This window comes from Diceros bicornis, chromosome 7 (assembly GCF_020826845.1).
Source record: "Diceros bicornis minor isolate mBicDic1 chromosome 7, mDicBic1.mat.cur, whole genome shotgun sequence".
Classification (NCBI taxonomy): Eukaryota; Metazoa; Chordata; class Mammalia; order Perissodactyla; family Rhinocerotidae; genus Diceros; species Diceros bicornis.
This window is the reverse complement of record NC_080746.1, coordinates 13,857,373-13,873,792: the sequence shown is the minus strand read 5'-3', so window position 1 is coordinate 13,873,792 and position 16,420 is coordinate 13,857,373. Positions and strand designations below refer to the sequence as shown.

Below are 16,420 nucleotides of genomic sequence, written 5' to 3'. Positions count from 1 at the left end.
ATACTCTACTTTTTTGTGTTTGTGTGTGAGGAAGATCAGCCCTGAGCTAACATCCATGCCAATCCTCCTCTTTTTGCTGAGGAAGACTGGCCCTGGGCTAACATCCGTGCCCATCTTCCTCAATTTTATGTGGGACACCACCACAGCGTGGCCTGACAAGCGGTGCGTCGGTGCAAGCCCGGGATCCGAACCCGGGCCACCAGCAGCGGAGCGTGTGCACTTAACTGCTAGGCCATGGGGCCAGCCCCTCTCTTCCTCTTAACAAAAACTTTTTTTTGGTTTCTGTGCTGCTCTCTCAGCCTCTACTCCTCCCTCTCCCTCCCTTCTCTTTCTCCCTCCTTCCTTTATTTCTCTCCCTCCTGTCTCCCCTGTCCTTACCCCGCAGTGTGTAGGTTTCTCAGTTCCATCTTCCTTGGAGTGTCTTCTGATTGGATGTCTTTTTCTGTCCAGCTCCTGCAGAGGTAGCTGGTTGACCACAGGTAGACCTTTACAGAGAGGTGCTGACCCTCAGTCTGGTAAACAGCCTTTGTGGGGGAGTGAGGTGGCTCCAGGTATAGGCATGCTTACATTAGGCCATAGGTGGAGGTGGTGTCCCTGAGGAGGGGTATAAGGGCAGGGCAGATAGCTTAAAGATGAGGAGCATGAACCGAAGAATCTATTGACAGATGAAAAGGAACCTAAGGAGAGGCAAAGAGCAGGGCTGCTGTGGACAAGATGAAGGAGCCGATACTGTCAGAGATATGGGCAGTAGAGAGACTCATGACTGTGCGAGAGAATATGTAGAAAAATGCAAGAGCTGGCGAGGTCCTGGGTGTAGTGGAGAGGCAGGAGCCAGGGCCACTAGCAGATGACGCCCTTAAAGGTGGAAGTGATGAAGCCCTGGAGCCTGACTGGGACTTAGTCTCAGGAGAAGGAGAGGAGGACCCCATGGCTCGCTGCAGGCTGCTTGGCACCCTCTGGATCTCTCCTGGGGGGAGACAGTGTGGTGTCATGAAAGAACTATGGGCTTAGAGTCAGAAGCCCTTGTTGTTAGCCTTTGGTCTGCTTAAATATTCTAAAACTCAGTTTTATCATCTATAAAATGGGGATAAATCCAGTCACCCTACTGACCTCAAGGGATGGCCAGGGAGATCAGATGACGTGATGGAGGTGAAAGGACTTTTTAACTTATAACATGCAGCACAGATGTGAAGCTGCTTTTGACTTAAACCTGAGTTTTCCTTTTCCTGGCCGTGGAAGTTCCACCCAGGAAATGGCTGATCTTGTTTCCGGCTTATACCTCAGGGTCTCCACAGAGCTGCGCTACCGAAAACAGCCCTGGGGATTAGTGAAAACTTTCATCGAGAAGAACTTCTGGAGTGGGCTGGAGGACTACTTCCGCCATTTAGGTGAGCACTACAATCACGCTGCTGGTTGGACTGCAGAAGCGGGTGAACTGTTCAGCTGCCACCATTCAGGGAAATGGGAACCACGGAGAATGGGGAGAGAGACTGAGGGAGTGAAGGAGTATCGTGGGGTCCCTAAGTCTGCCCAAAAATGGATACAAAATTCGGCACGTATGTGAACACGTGCATTTTTCAAGAGACTGTGCCTGTAACTTTTATGAGATTATTAAGAGATCCATGATCACCCCTGCAACAAAAAAAAATGAACCTCAGATCTAGTCACACTGGTGGTAATTCTGTTATAGAAAGGAAATAGCCTGTGAATGCATCTATTAGGAAATGTGATGGGCCCCAGATTGTATACACAAGGTTGCAGATGTTGGGAACCTCTGTCTCCACACACTGTTGAACAACCCAGAAGAGGGCTTTGGTCTGGGCTGGGCCTCAGCAGTACCTCCTGAGGTTCACAGGCATCCCTAAGGGATCCCCACCCTCCCAGGCAACTTCCCAGAATACAGTATGGAAAATGGTTCTCGTAGAGAGGGCTCAGCTAGGAGTAGACAGAGTTGCTTCTAGAGGCCACCGTGTTGAGTTGTGTTGGAGGTATGGGCAGGTGGCCTCTGATGTGGCCTTTTTTCTCTGGCAGAGAGTGAGCTGACCAAAACGGAGAGCACCTACCTGGCTGAGATACACAGGCAGTCTCCCAAAGAGAAGGTCAGCAAGCCCACAACGGTGCGGAGGAGGAAGCGTCCCCATGCCCACCTGCGGGTGCCTCACCTGGAAGAGGTGATGAGCCCTGTCACCACACCCACTGATGAAGACGTGGGCCACAGGATCAAGCATGTGGCAGGTGTGCCAGGTGGGGACAGGTCGTGTGTCTTAGGGCTTTGGGCTGGAGCCGCGTGCCTGGGCCAGGGCGCGTACATGCACGCTCATTTTGCCCCTTCGGTATAGATTGTATATAGTTTGCACATGATTCATTACATCTGCGGCTCTGGATGCTCTACCTGTTTCTCTTTGCCCTTTAAGTTCCTCAGCCCCTGCTGAACCCATCTCTGTGCTCTGCTGAGTTTGTTGCCTCCACATTGCCTGAGCTCCGTGGCTGCCTGGATAGGCTCAAGTATGCAGCTTCCACGTTCTTGGGAAATGCACCAGGGAGAAGCTGAAGCTCAGATCGTGAGATTACTTCATAACACAAAGATCAGGGAGTCCAAGGCAGCCCCCCTCACCTGGCCGCACCAAGGACCTGCCCTACCAGGCAGTGGACTCCCTTGATCTGTCGCTCTCTTCCTGTCCAGCCACTCACAGCCCCGTGTCTTTGCTCAGTCATGAAAACTTACGGCTGTAAGAGGCCTTAGAGAGCAGCTAACCCAGTGTTCTTCAGACTGCTCAGCACATCCCTGGGCGTTCATCAGAGCTGGATAGGGACAGAAGAAGAGCAGGAGAGTAGTAGTCTTCCGTGTCCCTCCACCCAGCCTCAACCAGAGCGCTCCCATGTTATGTGTTTTACATATAGGATTTCTGACCAACATTGCATTTGAATAAACTGACTCACAGGTTACAGGACTTGCCAACATCACATAGCCAGTTATGGATAAAGCCAGAGCTGAAAGCTGACTCCCTCTAGTCCTAGCCTTGTACTGCGGCCCTTCCACAGGTGCAGGTGACTTTGTCCTGCATCTGTATGTCCTAGCTACATAGGTCTGCTGATTTTCTCATTTGTTCAGTGACTTCAGTGTCCACCTCGCCTGACCAACCCACGACCCTGCCCTTGAGGAGCTTACCTTCCACTTCTGGAGGGTGGGGTATATCCATCATGTCATTGCCGTGACAGCATCATGGAGAGTTCTCCGTCATCCCCTGAAGTTGTGTGCATGACCAGTGTCACGGCAGCAGTCGGTGGACTTGTGGGCCACAATGGTGATGGCCTCTTTATTCTCCCCACAGGCTCCACGCAGACACGGCATATCCCCGAGGACGCTCCCAATGGTTTCCACCTGCAAAGCGTGTCCAAGCTGCTGCTGGTTATCAGCTGTGTGTAAGGGATTCCAGGCTCTCCTCCACCCTGCCCCCACCACCTCCCTTTCCTCCTTGCTGCCTCCTCCCTTGTCTCTTTAGGCCTATGAGCACCCTTACTGTTGCTATGTTTTTCTTTTTCTCTGTCCTCTAGTCTTCTGTCTCCAGATCAGTTGCTCTGTCTGTCATTCCTTGCCTCTTTGCTTTTTTTGCTCTGTTTTATTCAGCATTTACTGTATGCTAGGCCTTCAGGATTCAGAGGAAAATGCTGCATGCAGCATCCATACCCTTCAGGAACTCAGTTTCAAGTGGGTAAGACAGACAGGAAATTCAAAATTACTACATCATTGGATAAACGCTAACGTGGAGCTGCTACAGAGCGTTTTATGAGCCCGTTCATTCATTTGTGAGAGATGTTCTGAGTGTCTGCTCCATGCCAGGCATTAGGACCATGCACTCATGGGGCCCACGCTGGCAGGGTAGCCAGAGAAAATCAATGACTACAGTCCAGGAAAAGTATATGCTTATTTTGATGTAAACAATTTATAGTAAGTGCCATAATGTTAGAAAACAGTAGGCTCAATAACTTACACAGAAAGACGCTGGGCTAGAGAGAAAGGAAGCTGAAAGAAATGAAGGTGTAAGGTGGGAGAACACAGCTATCTGAAGGTAAGCCCATAACCTGCTCAGGACTTCTGTAACCAGTTTGAGCAGGGAGCAGCCAGCACAGTGAGGTGCAGGCACCTCTTCTGCTTGGTTCAGCCACTGCCTGACACCCCAGCCCTTCCTGGATGGGGTGTGCTGTGAGAATGTCGGGGCACAGATGGGTAGGGGCATGGGAGCTGCCCAGACGCTGGCTCCACCAGCTGTGCACCAGGCACTAGACTGGCTCTAGTTTGGTTTTACCTCTGCAACACCCCCTCCCCACCCTCCTGGCCGTCAGGTTTCCACTAAAGCACTTTAAGAGAGGCAGAATACCCTCAGGAAACACTGAGGGAAGCCCTGGAGTGACATGGTTGGATTTGCATTTAAAAGAAAAAAATCACTCTGATGGCAATAGGGCGAATGAACCAGAGAAGAAGGGCCTGGAGGCAGGGAGGCCAGTGAGAGTAAACCACAGTGATGGAGGCTAGAGGCTGTCAGGCTGAGATGAGGGACTGGAGCTGAGAGATCCTAAAAGGTGAAGACTCGTACTTCTGGTTATGTAGCAAAGGAAGATGACTTCCTGATTCAAGTGTCACAGATGGCTGTGTCGTTAACAGAAATCTGGAACTTAGCAAAACGTTGTCCGAGAAGATGCTGTCAGTTCCAGAGATGTCTGAGTTGCCGTAGGTTATCCAGGTGGAGCTGACAGGGAGAGCTTCGGAGAGTTTAGGCTGCAGTTGCTGATTTAATTATCAGTAGCATTGAAGCCGGAGTGTGAAAGAGATCATCAGAGAAGCGTGTAGTGTGTGAGGAAGAAGATGGGGCTGAGGACAAACCTGGGCCCGTATGAAGGAGAGGGGCCTGTGAGGAACGTGAGGAAGGTGGTTGTTAGCCTTACTTGGATATGTAACATAAAAGTAGATGTAACATTTTTCAGACTGTGGCATAAGAAGCCAAGATACTTTTACAAAAACACAAAGACAACTGGAAAACCAGTAAAATTCAAATTTAGCATCATCAGTTTAATGTGATTCATGCTATTGTTCTGTTAAATCTCTGATGTTGGGTTTGGTAGATAAAAAACTAACCTCAGGTTAGTTCCGGGTTTAAGCTCTTTCTGCCTTTTTTACTTTAAGTAGAGAAGGCCTGCTCACCTGAGTAGACTGCATAGTGTGGTATTAGCTAACTTGTGGGCTTTGTCTAGGATAATCAGGCCTCAGCATTCAACACTAGAGGGTTCAGGCGGTGGGTGTGCTGACAGCGTGCATGTGGGATGGACTGGTGCAGCACAGGCTGCCTGGTATCTGGCAGGCCCGAGCCACCAGAAGCCTGCCCGTGGTGACAGCGCCCTCCCACCTCTTTTCTCTGTTTAGACCACCAAGGAGCCTTCCCTCAGACAGCGTGCAGGGGTGTCCTTTGACCTTCTCTGAGCACAGACAGGATTGTAAACACAACCCAAATGCAGGTGCTCAGATTGTGTGTGGCACATGCTGAAGAGGTGGGCATTCAGATGACCCCGTGTGTACTGATACAGTTAGAGACAGTATTGCTGAAATTCAGCACAACATTTAGAGATTGTTGCAGAGAACTCAGCCCTGAGAGCACAGCTGAGTAGCCCCTGGAATTTGCAGCTGCCAGTTTAAGGAATACTATCTTCCATAGTGCAGGAGGCGCAAGTGAAAAATGCAGTGTCATGCACACACACACACACACACACACACACACTCATGCACTTTGAAAGGTTGAAGGCATAGTATAAGATTTTCATTCTTTCTTGGTCTTTTTTTCCACCTATCTGTGTTTTATCTTCCCATTTATGTTGTCTTCCTTTTTCCTATGTGTGTCTGCACCTAGTCCTTTAATGAACACCTCCCGTTGTGGAGGGCCTCCTGTGTGCAGGGTGCTATACACACATTCCTTTAATCCACCTAACAACCCCAGCAGGGTAGGTGTTATTGTCCTGCTGAGGACGCTGGGTTTCAGACAAGCTAGGAAACTTGGTGAAAAGTTAAGGTGGTGAGCCAGGATTTGTATCCAATTCTGCCTGTCTCGGGATTCTCTCTTTACCCACGTCTTCATCTCTCCATCCCATGAACTTCTGTTGTATGGCAGCCACTGAGGCTGAGAGCAGGAGAGAATTTCCCGTCTCCAGTGACTCTCCTTCCCCCCAACTCCTCTGCCCCTGGATCATCCTTACCATGTCCCTCTCTCACCAGTTCTGGCCCAGACTCTGGGAACCTTGGGAGCCATGCGGGACTGTGGCCGGGCGTGGGGAGACTATGGCTTCAGGGCCCTCCTGGTCACAGCTGTGAGGCCTGTCGGGCAGGGCTGGAGTTCACTGGAATTCCCCCCACAGTTTCACCCTTAAGTTGTGTCCTAAAGTTGGGTTGGTAGGAGGACTCTTATCTTGATTTATCAGCCTGAAATACCAAGAGTCTGTTTACAGCAGCTTTCTCCTGCTCCTTGCTTACTAGCTCTCCTTGTCGCTGTGTCTTTGGTCCTGGTGTTTCTTTCTCGTGGACTCGCACTCTCTCTACTCGATGAAGTGCAGCTTTCCCCTTCCCCACACTAGACTGTTTTTAACGTCTGCCTCCTCCCCATTTTTCTTCCTTGCTCCCCTTAGGATCTGTTTCAGGTACTAGCTCTGTGATTGCCTCCTTTACCCCTTCATCTCTTTTCCTCTCCATCTTCCCTCTGTTCCCTCATGCAGCCAGATTCTGGGTGACTGGCGCGTGTGTCTCCTGTCTATTGCCTTCACCCTACACACCTTGCCATGGCTCTCCCGCGGTGTCCTGGCCCCTCCAGATTAGAGTGCTGCTCTCTCTCTCTCTCTCTCCCCCTTGCTGCATCCCTCTGGCTGTCTTTTTCACTCACTGCAGTGCTGCAGGTCACCCAGTGGTCAAGGATAGCAGCCTCTAGGGTGGGGGGTGTCCCTGGCTCTCAGAGGGAGCATGCATTCTGAGATTATATCTCATTGCTATTGCTGTTTTCCCCTTGTCTCCTTCCTAGTCTGGTGCTGCTGGTCATCCTTAACATGATGCTCTTCTATAAACTCTGGATGTTAGAATACACCACCCAGACCCTCACTGCCTGGCAGGGTCTGAGGCTCCAAGAAAGGTAATCCTGGCCTCTTCCCCTTGCCACCACCTCCACGCCATCCAGTACCATGCCCTTCCTCCTGCCTCCCAGTCTCCTTGGGACTGCCCCTCTGCCCTTGGCCAGGGGATCATCCTTTGGGATGAGTCCATAGGCAGGCTCTGAAAACTGCCCCTATGCTTTCAGTCTGCTTCTGATTCAGGGCATAGGGGAAACAAGTGAGCAGAGGGCAAAGCACTCTGATGTGACTCTCTGTCCTTTAGGGGTCTGGGAGCACAGGACAGTCAACTGAGCATAACTCCAGCTGCTGGGGTACCCCTTCTTCTACCCCACAGGTTACCCCAATCTCAGACAGAATGGGCCCAGCTCTTAGAGTCCCAACAAAAGTACCACGATACTGAGCTCCAAAAATGGAGGGAGATCATCAAATCCTCGGTGATGCTTCTCGACCAGGTGAGATGCCCCCACCTTCTCTCCTTGCCCTAGTCTCCTGGGGTTGGAACTCCTTCCCTATGCTCTGAGAAAGATCACCATCTCCGTCACCACCCACTGGACCCCATCCTCCCGTTCATTCTTCTCCTAGGCCATCCACTGTTCTCATTTTAAAGCCATCCTTGAATGGGCTGTTGGAAACACCAGTGTATTCCCCAAAATAATAACAATGAAACAACACACTGGATTTGCAGCAGGAAAACTGTAGGTTAGATAGAAGGAGGACTAATTTTTTTCCCTTGGTAACCCATAGCCATCTGACAGGGATTTAAAGAAAGACCCCCTATTTATAGAGATTTGTCTTCCCTGAGGGCGTATCTTTCTAGTTCCTTTTGATGTATGCCACCCCCTCCCCTGCCCTCAAAACATGACCACAAACACACAACTGCCAGCATATCGCTCTTCCTCAGAGGCCACACTGATTGTCTGGGAAGATGGCTGTATTATGTCTTCTCTTCATAACATCTTCTTCTCAGTACAGTTGCCTGTTTTCCTTCTAAAAACTAGATGCATCTATTTAAGAAAATCATCCTGGGACAAAATCAATAATCAGCTTAGTTTTATCAGGGGAGTGAGCTTCTTCCTTTCCCCAGAAGAATGTAACATCTTATGAAAAGCTCACATTTGGTTTGCAAGACAGCAGGAACCTGGGGCCGGCCTGGTGGTGCAAGCGGTTAAGTGCACGTGCTCCGCTGTGGCGGCGTCCCATATAAAGTGGAGGAAGATGGACATGGATGTTAGCCCAGGGCCAGTCCTCCTCAGCGGGGAAAAAAAAAAAAAAAAAGAAGAGGTTTGGCAGCTGTTAGCGCAGGCTGATCTTCCTCACAAAAAAAAAAAAAGAGACCTTTGCTCTGCAAGAGAATTAGGAAGATAGGAGACTGAGGATTTGTCCTGTTACATTAAAATTTCTGTTCCTAAGGGGTTTCTTATGTTTTGTGGTCAGCCAGACCTGAGACGGAATCCTAACCTTATCACTAACTAGTTTTGTGACCTTGAGCAAGGGATTTAATGTTAGTGAGCTTCAGTTTCTTCATTATAAAATGGGAATTATAATCGTTGCTTTGTGAAATGGCTATCAGGATTTGATGGCACATGGGAGACACTCAGTAACATTAAATTTTATTTCCCCTTCACACTTTGGTCTTAGCTCTAAATTAAAGAGAGAGAAGTTTAATGTGTTTAGAGTATCAAGTTTAGCTTTGGAGCCACGTATAAGGAGGACATTTTTTACCAAGCGAGGGTCAGTGACATAGTGAGGAGTTTGGAAGCCCTGTCCTATCAAGGAGGGTTGATAGAATGGAAGGTATGCTCAGGAGAAGGGAAGACTTGGGAGGAGAACAGGATTGTCTTGGACATTGAGGTCCAACAAGCGGAAGAGTTAGACTGCTTGTGGAACTCCAGAGGATGGAACTAGAGCTAGAAGCTATAATAGGGAATTGGGTTTCGAGTCATCAAATAAAAACAGACTACTTATGGTAGCTGTTTTGAGCTCTCCAGCAATGGAATGGAGAACTGAGATTTGAAGGACTGAGATTCCATCACTGAAAGTGCTCAAGGGGTGACAAGATGATGTTGGATGAGAAACTTATGAATTAAATGGGGGGGGGTGCATTTGGACTGGATGATTCAGTTCTCTTCCAACTTTGGAATTCTGTTTTAGTGTGGGTCCCCTTAAGTTGGACCTTGGCTCTGTCAGATTTATAGCACGGTGGACTCTACAAGCCTTAAGATAGGTGTTTTATTTCTTTCCCTTTAAAAGTAACTTTTAAAAGAAGAGTCCTGGCCAGCCCTGTGGCTTAGCGGTTAAGTGCGTGCGCTCCGCTGCTGGCAGCCCGGGTTCAGATTCCGGGTGGGCACCGACATACCGCTTCTCCGGCCATGCTGAGGCCGAGTCCCACATACAGCAACTAGAAGGATGTGCAGCTATGACATACAACTATCTGCTGGGGCTTTGGGGGGACAAAAATAAATAAATAAAATTATAAAAGAAATTAAAAAAATAAGAGTGCTGGGCCCCTCATCCCTGCTGAACAGAGGATACAGAAGTACGAGAGAGAAGAAAGTGGTAGATTAGGCAGAGAGCCCAGAGGCTCTCAAAATACATAACCATTTTCCCATGAAATGTTAGCTGTAATGTGTTGTAACAGAGCAGCTGACTTAGGGACAGTATTTAAATGTGTTGTGGTATGACAGGCTGTTTAGGACTCTACCGCTGGAACTGCCCCATCGACTCCATCCATGACCTAATGATGTTAATGTGTCTGTTTCTTAAAGGAGGTTAAGAAATTCAGTTAAGGACAAGTTTAATTCAGTGATATGGGTAAGACTAGGAGCCTGCTCAGTTCTCTGCTTGGCAACCGGGATGTATAAGGGAAAGACAGGACAGAGTGCAGTCCCAACACACATGGAACAAAGCGATTAAAGCTGACTGCAGCCCAGAGCCCAAGTGAGTGGTATATGAGAGGCCAGGAAAAAGAAAGATGACTGTGAGCCAGAGAAAATTTGGATTTGTTCTGGGTCTTAATAGATGAGTGAAATTGGAATAGGCAAGAAAGTCCCAGGCTGCAGGAACAATGTGGCAAAATGTGCAAAGACAGGAGTACAGCCTGTTCAGAATCAGTGGGGAAACCAAACTGAAGGAGTAGAAGACCAAGTAAGTGGCAGTCTAATGCACTCCTGGTAGCAATTAAATGCTTTGAAAGAATTCCTAATTCGGTGATACGAGGGCCACAAGTCATTGAGTCCCAGCAAACCTGACCCTAGGGGTTCCTGGTGCTAGGTTGGCTGTCCCCTTTCTGCCTGAGACTGTGTTCCTTGTTTTAGGAGCCGAGCTCCCTTTAGCTCCCTGGTATGGTAGCAAACCAGCCATAGACAGGCGTGGCGGGTGCTGCTGGTCGGAGAAGCCCACTGAGGACACAAACCCGGGGCTGGGGTGGTTCCCTGTCTTACAGATGAAGGACTCACTCATCAATCTTCAGAACGGCATCAGGTCCCGAGACTACGCATCAGAAAGTGAAGAGAAGAGGAACCGCTTTCACTGACAAGGCAGGAACAGGGGTGGCTGCAAGAGGCCTGTGCAATACATGTACATAGACCATATAAATATATATATAAATATATATATATACAGATATAAATATATATATATTATATACAGATTTTAAAAAGAGATAATGCCTATGTACCAGGGAGAAGGAGCGGCACCGCCTCCTGTGCTGGCCAGTGGAGGGGCCGAGGAGGGCAGGGACCACCTCTCAGCACCGACCTCCCCTGATCCTCCTCCCCCCACCCTCTAGTCCCCACCCTTTCCCTTGCTGGCCATTCTTGGCTCTGAGAAGGGAAATGTTGTTGAGCCAAAGTTATGCCTGTGAAGACCCTGGGGTCTTGAAAAGAAGTCTCAAGGGGGCATTGCTTAAGGTGCTTCATTCCCTAATCCTCTTTTGATTTGTTTCCAAAATAAAAGAGAATCTTTTCTTCCCGACCGTGTGCTTCCCCAGGTGTTCTCTTGTGAACAAGGAAGCATCAAGGGCAGGAGCCCAATCTAAAATACCATGTGAGGCCACCCCCTCTACATGGACCATACCCCAAGAGTCAGGTGGAGAGGCTGCTGGAAAGCTAGGAAGGCACACTTGTGGGTTTGGGCCTTGTAGCTGCAGGCTCCTGAGGACTTGTGTTCGGAAGGGTATTCTCCTCGATTCTCCCACCCCCTGCACCTTCCTCTAACCTGTGTAGGGTGTGGACCCAATAAGGGCTGGGAATTTCTTACTTTCCCACCACCCCCTTCTCTCTGGTCTTCTCCCAGGCTGGATCTGGGTGAAGTGTCACTTTTTAGTGCCTAAAGCCCTATTTTTCCTCTGTGCCGTAAGAGCACATTGTTTATTAGCCAGGGTGGAGCATTTTTGATCTTGTTAAACCTCTTTTAGTGGTTGTAAGCAAGTCAGGTCTGTGGCTCTAATTAACTCACTTTGAGTTTGATTTCCAGAATGAATCACAGTGTTCTAGGACCTCTAGGGTTTTAGAGAGTGAATGCCCTAGCAATGTAAAGATTGTAAGGTCTAACCACAGAACGCTGGGTGAATAGTGAGCACCGATTTCCACCCATTCCTTTGGCTGCCAGCATCATTCGCTCTCAGTGAAGAACCAACTTTAGCCAAGGGAGACAACTGTCTGACACTCTTTGCACATGGAAGAAGACCTAAGCCTTTGGAAGGAATGGATTGGCAAAGGTGCATGGATTTGGGCAGCAAAAAACGAGATCGAGTCTCTGCCCCGTGGGGGCCATTCCAAATCCTGTTTTTCAGTCTTGAAAGTGGGAGTTCTGACAGAGGGAGCAAAGCCTTTTGTAGTCTCTGGCCCTAGAGATGTATGAGATCACTAGGAGTAGAAAAAAGATCTTGGGTTCAGAATGAGAGTCATCCAGGGCCTTTTCGGGGTTGTCTCACTGGGACCTATGCATTTATCTGACCTTGTGGGGCCCTTCTGGGTACACTTATCATCTTTCATACACTAATTACTATTTCTCCATATAATGACCACAGGATTCCTGCCAGCCCAGGCAGAGCTCAAAGCGATTCTTGATCAGGAAAGGATCGTAGCCAATTTGGCAAGAAGAGCTCTTCCAGATCGCTTGTTGTTCTGGTGGGTCTCTTGATGCAAGGGGGAGAGGGAAAAGAAGATTTTATCACTGATCTATCCTAAAAGAAGAGCAAGTTTTATTCTTTCCTTGGAATGGCCTGTGCATTATCCCACTTTGATAACTAAAGAAAAGTTTTTGACTTTTCAGTCTATCTGAGAATATGGCCTTGTTATTACCCTAAGGTTCGGATGAGAAGACAAAAAGATACATGCCCAGGTCATCCCCTAAGTGAGTAGGATGAGAAAGTTCCTCAGGATCAGCTAGAATTGATATCCTTCCCCTAGAAAAAGAGATGTGAGGAATTGGAGTTGAGTGCAATCCATCTGAAGGGTTCATATGCCCACAGGCCAGTGGGTCGCTGCTCACTCTTGCCCAGGATTTTGAATAGGAGACCCTGGTGAAGGTCAAGGATCATGACCCCCAAGCCCAAGAAGGAGGAACAGTGCAGACTGCTAGATATTTCCCCGCTGGAGTAGCCAGAAGCCAAAATTATTCCCAGAAACTTTTGAAAGCAAAAATGGTAAATTCTCTAATTTATTCTGTACGTAATTATTTAAATTATTCATTAATTAAAGATTCCATGGTGAGACCTTTGGGATGACTTAAAAAGCATTCTTTGCTGGGAGTAAAGTCATATAAGTAGACCTGGTTACACAGAGTTGTTCTGCTTCTGCTTTACCTCTCAGGCCCATTCCAGGGAGGAGTAGGTGACGGGGAAGGGAGGTGCTTAGTATATCCAAGGAACCCTCATGATTTCTGGAGATTTGAACCCTGGAGACAATGTGTACACATAGGGAACGACCCTCGGCTGCCTCATTTCGAAGAATAATGGATCTCTTGTGGGTATGCTCTGTTCTAATAATTTTGACTTTGAAACCAGGTGAAAACCAACAACTCTATTCACTCCCAAACAAAAGCTTTTCTCCCTTATTCAATAACCTGTCAAAGAGAAGGGAACTCACCCTTGCTGATAAGTCTGGGAGTGAAACATAAATAACATGTGAATTGTAATTCCTGGCCAAAGCCTGGCTTGTAGCTATTTGCAAGGGCGTATCAAAACCACCTTTTCTGTTATTTATTCCAGCCAGTGCTTCTTTTGTTTTTGTTCACATGAGAACTCGGGCCACATAGGAGTCCTTCTGTGGGGATTCATGTAGTAAAACATTAGAGAGCTCGCACTCAATTTCAAAGATTTTGCAAAGTTTCTAACCAGGTGAAAAACGGCTACAGGGTCTATACTTCCACTCCAGCTTACTGTGGAGGAATTGACAAGATCGGCCTTGGAGAAGCCAGTCATGTCTGCAACTCTCACCTTTCCCCCTGGGACAAGGGGATAACATCCCAGGCCAGCAAGATCAGTAACTTGAAGCTCTCTGTGAGAGCACTGGGCTGAGAGTCAGTGACTTGGACCTGAGTCCCGGCTCTGTTATTGGACAAGTCACTCCGCCCTCTGAGCTTCAGTATCCTTGTTTATAACAGGAGGGAGTTGGGCTAGACTATCTCTAAGGTAGGTTCTAGCTTTGGCATTGTCTTGGAGGCTTGGCCAGAAACCGGCAAGGCTGGGCTTTCTCAGACTTGGGAGGTGCCCTGCCAGGAGGGAACAAGCCTTCTGAGCTAGAGCTCCCCTGGTGTTTAGATGAGTGATCAGGCAGTGTCTGGGCTCCCAGGAAATCCAGGGTAGTTAAAACTTGCTTCTTTGGGGGCTATGAGGGCTTGGGAGGCCCGGCGGGAGAGATGGATAGAGGACGGGGGGAAAGAGAGAGATCAGGCTTGCTGTAGTGTTCAGTGTTAACCTAGGAGGGTATTTCTTCCTTCAGTAGCCTAATCTTAGTTTGGGAAGGGACCTTTGTTTGGACTCTCTCTAAACTGGGAGGAGGAGGATAACGGCAAGAAAGGCATTATCTTGGATTGAGCCCATCTTCCATCCCCAGGCAAGAAGACCTTCGTCTATCCATCCTTTCTTCTCCTTGCTGGAAGAAACAGTGGAGAGAAGTCATTCCTGGTTCTAGCACTTCTATTTTGGCTCCACTCAAACCTTGTTGGGGTTTGGATTAAGTGAAGCTTTGGCTAAAATCCTTGGGTTGCCTTAGAACACTAACAGTAAGAACCTGGGATTACAAGGAGGGTGGAGGACCAAGAAACCTCAAGAGAAATGCTTTGATAGAAGTGGATTCTCTCATGTCCCTATCCTGACCTAAGCTTGGGCCAGCCATGTCTAATACATTTGCAGGCAGCATCTCTAGGGTGAAATCTTGGAGAAAGGACTAGGGGAAGAATCTTTCTGGACTGTTTGTGGTCTCAGAAGGATCCTTTCTGTGCCATACTATGCTGCTGCTTTAGCTCTGAAGGCAGCCAAAGCCAGCCCTTGCTCCCTAGGGCCCCCAGGATAAAGAGCGCTCTTCTCTCTGACCCTGGGTGGCAGAGCTGTGGTCTCCCTCCCGTCACCCCGACTTCACCTGTCCACTCCAGTAGGAAACTTGAGAACCTCTCTTCCTGACTCTCTCCTTCCCTACCCCTTGTCTCTAGGCTGTGGGACAATCATCCCATCTACCACTCAACATCCTTGACCCTCATCCCCCAACCTCCAGCAGGCTGGCCCCACTCCCCGCCACCTCTGTTTTCTTCCAGAAGATGCGTTTTGGGTCCGAGAGGAGCGTTTTTCTGGAAGGCCGTCTTTTAACACCCCTGCTTTCTTGATGTGGAGCAGGAATTTGCACATGGTGTAGAGAGCTCCCCTTCCCATCTCTCTGCCCAGCCTTGTTACCTCACTCCTGCTTCAGTCTTGGCTGTAATGGGCCCAGCCAGCTCCGTTTTGGTGTTCTGTGCGACAGCTCAGGGGTCTTGGGCATTGTTTTCTGTTGTGACTTGAGGTCCTCAGCAGGCCTGGGAGCCTGAATTGGAGCCTTGGCTGCTGGCGAGAAGCACCTTGCCTATCAAGAGGAGCTGATGTCAGACGATCTACCCGACATGTGAAGGCGTAAAGAACATTGTCATCTCTGCCCCTTGGCCATTCTTGCTTCGCTCAACACAGTGAGACATCACAGCATCAAAATGGTGCCCTCTGCTCCAGGCAAGACAGCTGGCTCTTTCTGGGGGTTGGCACTGGGTTTGGGTGCCATGTGCTGAGATTGCGTAGTAGAAGCAACCATTTTTGCCAACAATAGTGTGTGGCTCCCACATTTCCCTGTCTTGTACTCTAAGGCCAGACCACTCTCTGCATGGACCGGACCATCTTCCCAAACCCATGGTGCTTCCCCCCCCATCCCCCTACTCAACCTAGACTTCAAGATGGGGAGGGATGGGTCAGAGGCCATAGTGGCCCCTGGATAATATTGACATGGGGTGGAGTGGGGTGAGGCAGAGGGAGCAGCCCCCAACACCTGCACTGGGCCATATATGGGAAAGAACACAGGTTGATTGCAGTTGAGTTGTCTGGCCATCTGTATTTGGATCTGTAACTGTACTTTGCCTGGCGCTGTGCGCAAGGTCTGAAAACTTACTGCTAGTACCTAGAAACATGCAAGGCTTCCCAGCCAAATCTTAATGTAAAGTAGCTAGAGCCATGGAAGTACAGTATGAATTAAAAGAAAAAAGTATTGAACTACAAATCATAAAGGGTGTGTGTGTTTATTGCTTGACTCATTAGTGCTCATCGTCCCAAATGTTTTTGGTCTTCCCAGATGTGATCGAGTCCTGAAGGCATGTGTGTGTAGGCATGCTCATACACGTATGCACAGCCTTCCACACAACGTCTAGGACCTCCTTCCTAGGGAGGGAGGCAGCTTGATAAAGTGGAATAGATAAGAAGTTTTGGAATCAGAACTGAGTACAAATTGCAACATCGCTGTTTACCAGCTGTGTGACCTTGGGCCCCATCCATTACTCCAAGCCTCAGTTTTTTAAAGATAATATAATATATATATTATATGTATATGTATATACACAGTCATGCGCTGCATAACAACATTTCAGTCAACAACTGACCCCATATAAACTAATAAGATTAGTACCATATAGCCTAGGTGTGTAGTAGGTTATACCATCTAGGTTTGTGTAGGTACACTCTGTGATGTTCACACGACAACCAAATTGCCTAACGACGCATCTCAGAATGTATCCCCATTGTTAAGTGACATGTGACTGTACATAG

General features: G+C 48.5%; 1 protein-coding gene across 13 annotated transcripts in view; it reads left to right on the top strand.

Moving 5' to 3' along the window:
* Positions 1–16,142, top strand: part of GRAMD1B (GRAM domain containing 1B) — a 234,389-nt gene extending 218,247 nt beyond the window's left edge. For 8 of the 13 annotated variants that reach the window (XM_058544967.1, XM_058544971.1, XM_058544974.1 and 5 more), the window contains 6 exons: positions 1,285–1,388; positions 2,032–2,244; positions 3,333–3,423; positions 7,056–7,163; positions 7,478–7,595; positions 10,586–16,140. In XM_058544967.1, coding sequence (XP_058400950.1) covers positions 1,285–1,388; positions 2,032–2,244; positions 3,333–3,423; positions 7,056–7,163; positions 7,478–7,595; positions 10,586–10,675 — 724 coding nt within the window. In that variant the 3' untranslated portion in view covers positions 10,676–16,140. Of the gene's footprint in view, positions 1–1,284; positions 1,389–2,031; positions 2,245–3,332; positions 3,424–7,055; positions 7,164–7,477; positions 7,596–10,585 lie in introns of all 13 variants that reach the window. The other 5 variants (XM_058544963.1, XM_058544966.1, XM_058544962.1 and 2 more) reach the window with 2 other exon arrangements.
* The last annotated feature ends 278 nt before the right edge of the window (positions 16,143–16,420 follow it).